The 10,076-nt window shown below is 43.8% G+C and overlaps 1 protein-coding gene across 1 annotated transcript; it reads left to right on the forward strand.

Annotated features, from left to right (window-relative positions):
• Window positions 1-1,688: 1,688 nt before the first annotated feature.
• Window positions 1,689-9,835, forward strand: chrna5 (cholinergic receptor, nicotinic, alpha 5; the record flags this gene model as incomplete). The annotated part of the gene is made up of 7 exons (XM_080539671.1): window positions 1,689-1,761; window positions 5,174-5,325; window positions 5,594-5,638; window positions 6,600-6,709; window positions 6,956-7,133; window positions 7,276-7,995; window positions 9,662-9,835. The coding sequence occupies 7 exons, from the start codon at window positions 1,689-1,691 to the stop codon at window positions 9,833-9,835; spliced, it is 1,452 nt and encodes a 483-aa protein (XP_080395797.1).
• Between the last annotated feature and the right edge of the window lie 241 nt (window positions 9,836-10,076).

Here is a 10,076-nt window from a genome sequence, read left to right on the forward strand (position 1 = left end):
TCTTTCGTCGCAGATCGAAGATCCATCTCTTCAGGCTACATCTTAACTGTCCCACCTAAAGACCAATTCATCCCCACTATCCCCATGTACAGTTTCTCTACTGTAAATATATATGGAGTACCAGTCAAAAGTTTGGACACACTTCCCCATTCAATTGAATCTGCTAAAGGCATCTGCTAAATGCCTAAAATGTAAATGTAAATGTAATCTGTTTCCTCCTGAGTTTGTTGTGCCAAAATCAGAACACAAACACAAAGGTACCAGGATAGACAAAAGGAATAATAAGACAAAGGGACAGAGACAGAGAGAGATAGAGAGGTGGGGAATCAGGGGAATATACAAACAGACAGCAGGCTAATGTGGTTACAGTGTCTCTATGTTACCCATACTCAGTCTGATGGGAAACGGTTGGTAATAGTTGTGCAATCATCTCTCCCAGCAGAGCTGCTGTGACAGGGGGGAGGAGGGGGAGATGGGAGGCATGGGAAGCTGGCAGCACCATATTACCATAATCTCCACACGTGCCAACGACCCAGGGGCCTGGTAGGAGAGATTGATTTTTTCCTCCCAATGCTCTCCAACTGCTATGAACCTTAAAGGATTGCCACTATAACCATACCTTGAGGGAGCTTGCACACACGCTTGCGTGCACGCAGACAAATTTAATTAAATCTAATTTTATTTGTCACGTATCCATGCAGTCCACATGAGATGTCTGGGTGAGGCAGCCTCATGTGTAAACAATAGGGAACAACAACAACAACAACAACAACAACAACATCAACAGCAGCATGTGTTGTGTATGAAGAAGGGAGAGTTGCTGGAGCAGGGCTTGCAGTGCAGACTTTGGGCTTTTTTTAGGCTGCGAGTTGCTGTGTGCTGCCTGGGGATGGTCCCTGGTACTGATTAGTGACCAGGCTCTTCAGGGGGAGTGCGGAGGGAGAGGAGAAGGGGGCTGGGCTGGCTTTCTGGAGGAGGAGGAGGAAAGGAGGAGGAGAAGAGGAGAAGGATAGTGTGCTGCCTGCCGTTCATTTGGAGGCAGCAGGGAGTGAAGCAGCGTCTGTCTGAGCCCAGGAGCAGACCTACGTATGCATGGAATGGAGGAATACTAGAGCAGAGCTGTCGACAGTCAGGACTCCTACACTGCATTACTATTACTACGTGAAAGACAGGAGGAGAGTGCAGGTGTGTATGTATGTATGTATGTTTGTTTGGGTGTGTTTGGTTCACTATGTACACTACTCCCATGTGTATAAGATCAGTAAGGTGAGGAAGGCATATGTGTGTGTGTGTGTGTGTGTGTGTGTGTGTGTGTGTGTGTGTGTGTGTGTGTGTGTGTGTGTGTGTGTGTGTGCTCATGTCTGCAGTATATGTCTGTATTAGTGTGTGTATACTGTAGGTATGCATTTTTTACATACATGGAAAATCTGCCTTTGTGTGTACACCCTGCTTTTACTCCTATGCTCTGTGTGTTTGTATTGTATTTGTGTTATTCTTGTATCCATTACTCTATTATGAAAGGGATACTCATGCAACACTAAACAGTGTGTGTGTGTGTGTGTGTGTGTGTGTGTGTGTGTGTGTGTGTGTGTGTGTGTGTGTGTGTGTTTCAGGCTCCAGCTGTTGTGGTCATGTCTGCCTGAGGGACTGTGCCCAGGCTGTGGGGATCTGGTGCCACCTCTGATACCATGCTGAGAGCAGGGCGGACGGCCACCACTCTGTCCCTGCTGCTATGCTGCTGCCACCTGTGCCACTCACTGGGTAAGCTCTCCTCGCCTACTGTATCTCCCGAAGTACCACAGCGGTGGGCATGTGTGAGAGACACTTTCAGAGCAGTGAGACATCAGATATGCTATCACACTCAATGGATACTCTACACGATCTACTTAGCCATGGGCTGATAAGGAGATGCAGACTAGAGAGAAGAGAGGTGAGATGGGGTGGGGAGGGAGGGGGGGTAGGCAGATGGACAATCTAAGGATATGAGGCAGCAAAGAGGGTATACCAGCTGACATTTAATTGTGAGTTTAATTTAGAACTGATGAGAAGGGCTACTGTATTCGTGTCCGGACACTCAGTAATAACTTGTTTCCTTTTAGGTAGATTTCTAATCAAAGTGCATTGTCTAAGACACATAGTGCTTTCAAGGTGAGTGTTTCTCCTCCCTGGTAATTAACACAGCCTATCATATTGCAGCAATATCCTGTAGTTGGTGACATTCTGTTCATCTTTGTAGTCAAGATTAGATTAATGTGGAGGGAAATATCACAGTCAGCGACTGAAGAAAGAACCTGTGCGTTTTGATAACTTGGTCCAGTCGATGGTCCAGCAGAATTGGTCCAGGAGAATTGAAAGCTGGCAAGCTGGTTCCACATGGCTTGCTTGCTGCCAGCACAGAAACAAGATTGATTCTGGAGCTCTTCTTATGAAATACTGCTCTTGAAATACTGAGTTTAATGGTAAGAGCTGTGGTGAGAAATAATGTGAGGTCACAGATAATCTGATGATAATGGGATCTCCGGGGCGTTTCTGTAACCCCAGCCTTTGAGAAGAGTTAGTGAACATCTACCTCCAAGGCTTCACTATGTAAATACCCCCCCCCCACACACACACACACACACACACACATGTTTGATACCATTCCTTATCCACGCATTAGAATGAGCCCATACTCCCCAATTTTTACCTCCACCATCTTCCCCTGATTTACAGGGTATCTTGGAGGATTTGGAAGAGTAAATTGTAATCACCATCAGGAATGCATCATCATCGTTTAGCTCAGCACAGACTGTTGCTTCATTTTCTAAATCAAAGCCGTGATGCAGTAAATTTGTGTAATGCTCTGGCACTTTTGAAATGTTCTGGCAGCACAGTGACTTACCGCTGATTTGATATGGATATCTTCTTCATAAATTTGAATTAATATCAAATTGGCTCTCTTTGATAGTCTTCCACACAAGGCTTTTGCAGAGTGACTCCTGGAATTGCAATACCCATTGCAAATAATACTCTTTCACACCACACTCACACACCCAGTTACTGATTACAGTGAATGGTATTGGTTGTGAGCATTCTAATTGTTACTCACATGTATCAATGTCAGAAGGAGAGGTATCCTGCTGTTTCCCAGCATGCATCACCAGCATGATGAACAGCTTTTGCGCCAGTCTCCCTCAAGACATTTTACTCTTTCAACATACTATCGATCAATTCTTCAAAACACTTTTTTGTTTGTTATGACTTATACAATATGAAAGATCGGAGGGGCGGGGCTATGGCAGATTCCTATACATTGGATCATTTTGTTTATACAGTATTTTGAGGCTAGTGCTCAGAATTCTCCAGTGAAGCCCAGACAAACAGCAGTATTTATTGTCAGCAGAATGCTGGTTAGAGTGGGAGAAAAGACATGTAGGAATGATGAATCTGCTAATCACACTGATATTGACTGGGGAGGTGCAGCAGCAATGCTTCTATTGATCGGGCAGCCTGAGAAGATCACACTGGGGTGTTAACGACAATGGTTGGACCTGCCACAGGCCAGCCATCCCTGAGAGAGATTTACAGCGATATTGAGCGCACATAAAAGAAGCTCATAAGAATGTTAGGGATGATTTAAGAGGAGGTCATAATGGATTGTGCGTCATTAAAAATGTAAAAAGTGTTAGATTTAGTTTGTTCCTCATCGGATATAATACAGCAAACTGAAAACCTTCATTAAAACATGTCAATGCACTGGATAAAAAAAACAGCTGTGTTTTGGGCATTGCTGGTATTTTGCTCTGCTTTCCTCACAGACCCTGTTCACCCTGTTGGTGGTTTGTGGAGTGTAGACCGTCTGGTTTAATAAGGAAGGTGCACTCAATGTCTCCCTATAAACCTAACTGCCTCTGGGGAACATTGAGACCTGACTGTCCTTGAGACATGAAAAGACTCAACAATCTTACAAAACCCTTGCTGATCTAAGGCTCCCAAAGTCCTTCTCCGTTGAAACCCCCCAGGGCGTCCGCCAGCCAGGCTGCCATGGATACCTAGCCCCTGGCGCCTGTGACAGAACCCAGATGATGCACAGAGCGCTGTCTGATACACAGAGGCATCCATCAACCTCGGCCACTCCAGTCAGGCTAAACTGAAATGTACTTATGTGGAGCAAAAGCTCATTGGGCCTCCTCTCCCCATAACCCAGGGAGGAAACACTCAGATCGCAATTCAATTAGAGCAGAGCAGCAGGGAATGGCTGTTGATCATAGAAAGAGACCAAATAGAATGAAGCTGGATGACACAAATTAGTGCTGGATGGATGCAGACTGGCAGCCACACAATTAAACCAAGCCAACTTGATACTGCTTGGCATCACACACACACACACACACACACACACACACACACACACACACACACACACACACACACAGATAAACAGAGTCAAAAGTTAATCGTTCCAGCCCTAGCTCTATGATAGCGAGACATCATTCAATTATGGAGGGAATTGGAGCTAATGCAATCCTACCATCTCTGTAGCAGCACATTTTCAGAAAAGCTTTGGGAGGTTTAGTAGAGCTGAACGGCAGCCGGGTGACCCCTTCTTTTGTTATCTCTGAAGCTTAAGTATCTCTTAATTCAGCACTAAAGTGAAGTACTGATGTCCAACAGCACAGCATATCAACACCCATGCTAGTGTAATAAAGACCATTCATTCATTCATTCATTCATTCATTCATTCATAATAGTGTCAGTTAACGACAGGATGCTGCATTTACCTCAGGCAGGTAAGACAGGCTAATCCGACATGGTTGTTTTAAACCACTTGAATGGAGTCACTTGACCATTGCCCTCCATAAGGGGTGGAAAAGATCCATCATAGAGAGAGTGACAGTATAGAGTTTATCCTGTTCTAGATACTGTATACCACTAGGCTGAATATAGGGGATGTAATTGCTGTGATGGTGAGAGTGCTTGGGTGATTTGCTGGATGTTAAGATGGAGATTGATGGGTTTAGTGACACAACACCAGAAGGAGACAGAGACTATGATTCATGGAGTCATTGTGCTGGGCTGAACATGTGCATGTGCTGTTCACAGGATAATGGGACCTATTGTCTTCCCCTCTTTTAATACACTGACATGATGAGGCTTTAGACAAGGCTAAATTGGTGTTCCACTGCCTCCTTAGGAATCCCCAAGTTGTCCTCCTATGCCAAGACAGAGGACAGGCTGTTCAAGCATCTGTTCAGAACCTACCAGAAATGGGTGAGGCCGGTGGAGTATCTCAATGCCACAGTACGGGTCAAATTTGGACTGGCCATCTCCCAGCTTGTGGATGTGGTGAGTGCAGACATACATATGGTTTGTTCTTATTTGTGGGTCTTGTGGTGATTATTTTAAAATGTGTCAATGGCATTGTAGCCTGAATTTTCTAAAGTGCAAAATGTATCAAGAGCAGTTATACTCAGTTATTCCAAGTCAAATGTACTATAGTTGCTCTTATTGAGTGTGATTTAGTTACACAGTAATAAGCAACTCTAACTAATGTCTTATAAGTATTTGCCAAAGCCAAAAATAAAACCTTTACAGAAAATCTGTTCTATCACAGGATGAGAAGAACCAGTTGATGACAACCAATGTGTGGATGAAACAGGCAAGTATTTTGAGATACAGCATTTGTGAAGCACTATGTTATCCCATGACAAAATCATAACGCATTCTATAGCAGTGTCATCTAGAGTCAAGACAAAGACAGGCAGCATGGCATTTAGAGATCACGCACTCCTCCTCCCATTCCACCTTTTAACTGGGGTGGTGGCATTTTACGGAGGGCTCTCATCTCAATCTCTCCTGCCCACCAGCCCCCCTCCCAGCCACCTTCCTTTGTGCCCACGCACCTGTCTGCCCACACTGGAGCCTCTGCCCCTGACAGCTTTATTCATGTCCTGGGATTGCATCTGCTCTCTGCAGCCGGGGGAAACATCACTCAAGACCAGGGTCAGTGGATCAGTCGCTCCCTCACTGCTGCAATGACAAAACCCACCATGCAAATCAGAGGATGTAGGATGGAGTAAACATGGTCACAGCCATCTATCAGGGCAAGCTTGTTATAGGGCAATGCTAGAAATAATGGCTGTTCACTTCTCTTTCTCTCCCCCTTCATTGCTTTCTCCTCCAGTTTCTTCTGTATTGTGGATGTTGAGTTTTCATATGAAATGGAAATGTAAAGATCTCTCATGCGGTTCTGTCATGTATCATAAGGACCAGTTGTGTATCATGCATAGGAAATGGTGTGTTACAGAAGTGTTGAAAATGGTTTGGTTATATAAAAATTGCATGTTTTCCAAGGCAAGTTTATTTCTATAGCACATTTCATACAACAGGGACAATTCAAAGTGCTTTACATACATTATTTAAAAAATACAGCAAGAGGAGCATAGAAAGAAAATAAAAATTACAATGAACAAAAGAAAATATAAGAAGTAAATAGATAAAACGTTCAATGTGTGGTTGGTATCGCTTTTGTATTGAATAAAATCGAATTTAAAATGAAATAGCTAATTAACAATGATGCATCCTAGTGTAGGTGAGTCATCCCTCTGTCACCTATTTAGGAATGGGTGGACATGAAGCTACGGTGGAACCCTGAGGACTACTTGGGCATCACAACCATCAGAGTCCCCTCTAACTCCATCTGGACCCCAGACATAGTGCTTTATGACAAGTAAGTGCTATGAGGGCATGACACTGAAAGAAACCAGCTGGTCTCTCTCTAGTAAAAGAGCTCTCTTGACCTCATTAGGACTTCTTGAGAAAATAAAGTTCACCCTAATCCATAAAACTATAACTAATTATCTGTGACCCAGTTTTGTACAGTGCAGGTTTTAATCAAGACCAAAACATAAAGTAATGTTGGGTTTCTTCCTGTAGATAAGCACATAGACATGTACTGTATCATTTCCTCTCACAGTGCAGATGGACGTTTCGAGGGCACTGTCACCAAGGCTGTGGTCAAGCATGACGGTACCATCTCCTGGACACCTCCAGCCAACTACAAGTCGGCCTGCACCATAGACGTCACCTTCTTCCCCTTCGACCTGCAGAACTGCTCCATGAAGTTTGGCTCCTGGACCTACGATGGCTCACAGGTTGGGACCTAGCCTTGTGGAACCCTGATCCCTGATTGATTGATGCCAGGGACCTGTGAACCTAGATGATGATGTTTAGGGGAGATGAGTTGAAGGGGAGACACATGGTGATGTTGGTCTTTGCTAACCGTTGTTCCCACAGGTGGATATCCTGCTGGAAGACTTCCATGTGGACAAACGGGACTACTTTGACAACGGTGAATGGGAGATAATGAAAGCCACTGGCAGTCGTGGTGTGAGAACGGACGGGACCGGCTCCTACCCCTTTGTCACCTACTCCTTCGTCATCCGCAGGTTGCCCCTCTTCTACACCCTCTTCCTCATCATCCCCTGCATCGGCCTGTCCTTCCTCACCATCCTGGTCTTCTACCTGCCCTCCAACGGAGGGGAGAAGATCTCCCTCTGCACATCCGTGCTGGTCTCACTCACTGTCTTCTTGCTGGTGATAGAGGAGATCATCCCGTCCTCCTCCAAGGTCATCCCTTTGATCGGGGAGTACCTGGTGTTCACTATGATCTTTGTCACACTCTCCATCGTCATCACCGTCTTCGCCATCAACATCCACCATCGCTCTTCGTCCACACACCACGGCATGGCCCCCTGGGTGAGGCGGATCTTCCTGCACCGGCTGCCCAAGCTGCTGTGTATGCGCAGCCATGTGGACCGCTATGCCATCCCCGGTGGTATCAGGGGAACGCAGGCAGGGAGAGAGGGGGAAGGAGGAGCAGTAGGAGTGGGCATTGTGGAGGGTGGTACTCCAGAGACCACCCCTCCCCTATCTTCTAGGAATAACCTGCAGGCCGCTTTGGCCTCTATTCGCTACATCACCATGCATGTGGTCAAGGAAAACGAGGTCAGAGCGGTATGTTCCGCTATAAATTATGAACACAATTATTAACACAATCTGTCCCTGTACTGAAGAAGTTTGGTGTGTTACTAATTTAGAGTGTGTGTATGTGTGTGTGTGTGTGTGTGTGTGTGTGTGTGTGTGTGTGTGTGTGTGTGTATGTCAAGTCAATATTCTTGCTTTGGATGGCATCTTCCAAATAAGTTGGGAACACAACCTTATAATTTAAATTACCCCCTAGCCCTACACTGTAGGGCCTACAGCATATCAACTTGTCTTTGAAGTATTTTCTTTAAATATGTATCTCTGTATATATTTGTCTCCATCCTCTGATTGTCTCCCGTAACTGCAACTCTCAGTGTTATTGTAAGCCTCCAATACTGGGAGTATAGGTACGGTCATAATAATAATAATAATAATAATAATAATAATAATAATAATAATAATCATCATAATCATAATAAATACATTGCTGTGCTTGATTGAGTTTCCCTAGCACAATGGAACCAATGGAGGAGCCAGTAATAGAGCAAACTCTTGAGCCTGCCTGGCACTCACTGAAGGCTGAAGCAAACAAATGTGACAGCAGCTGGTGAAACCTGGAACAAGTCACTAACCAATCAAAATGTTCTGACTTTTATTCAGAAGAAAATATGACACAAATCATGTGTCATAATATGACACACTTGCTAGTCAAGCCAAAACAGTGCAATGCAATGGATTCGGTAAGTAATCCCCACTACTTAAGCAATATCACACGAGAGGGAGTGTGTTATACTGAATATCAGCACGGCTGTGACACAGCCGTGCTGATATTCAGTATAACAGCACAACCTTGAGTGTGATATTGCTTTTATACAACAGTTCTACAGTGCGATTTATTAGTTAACAGTAATAATCGACAACAGATTATGATTTGTTTGTTTATTTAATCATAAAAATAAAACAAAAAATTGTTCCACAACTGAACTTCAAATGGACTGTTGTCTGGTAACCTGAACACAAACATGTAGTCTAATTAACGGTCATTTAGTAGAACATCTGTGCAGCGGAGTGATACATATAGTTAAAGGTCCCAGTGCTGTTATACTGTATATCAGCACTCATGGAATGCCTCTTGTCCAATCAAATTACTTGGTCGGAACTAACTGTTGTATAATCTACACTGTGTCATTGATTTTCAACAACGCCAAAATTAATTTACATATTTCAGAATAAAAGTCTAAACGGTTCGTCGGTTGGTGACTTGTTCCCGGTTTCACCAGCTTCTGTCACAAATGCTCAAGTATTTGAAATAATTTAGAATGGTGTAGTATGGCTATGTAGTAAGGGTATGCTTAGAATGGTATAGTATGTCTATGTAGTAAGTATTAGAATGGTATAGTATGTCTATGTAGTAAGTATTAGAATGGTATCGTATGTCTATGTAGTAAGTATTAGAATGGTATAGTATGGCTATGTAGTACGTATTAGAATGGTATAGTATGGTTATGTAGTAAGTATTAGAATGGCTATGTAGTAAGTATTAGAATGGTATAGTATGTCTATGTAGTAAGTATTAAAATGGTATAGTATGGTTATGTAGTAAGTATTAGAATGGTATAGTATGGTTATGTAGTAAGTATTAGAATGGTATAGTATGGCTATGTAGTAAGGGGATGTTTGGCTCTTCCCTGTGCAGGTCGTGCAGGACTGGAAGTTTGTTGCCCAGGTTCTGGACCGTGTGTTCCTGTGGGCGTTCCTCCTCGTCTCAGTACTGGGCTCCGCCCTACTCTTCATCCCTGTCATCTACAAGTGGGCCAACATCATCGTGCCCAACATCATCATGCCCAGCCACGGGGCGGACGGCAGATAAGAGGAAGTGCACTGACCACACCCCCCCAGAGAGACAACACTAAGTGCAGAGACACTCACTCTGAGCGTGGGACTAGAACCATCATTATTCTTCATATGTTTATATACAGTACACAAGACCATAATCTCTACTTTACTGTACCTTTTATCCGATAAAATAAAAATGAATGTAACTTTTGTACCATACATCTGCTAAATGGAAGCCATCTCCATATATACTGTAGACACCTGTTCACATTAAA

The sequence above is a fragment of the Nansenia antarctica genome (genome assembly GCF_963989245.1).
Source record: "Nansenia antarctica genome assembly, chromosome: 9".
Classification (NCBI taxonomy): domain Eukaryota; kingdom Metazoa; phylum Chordata; class Actinopteri; order Argentiniformes; family Microstomatidae; genus Nansenia; species Nansenia antarctica.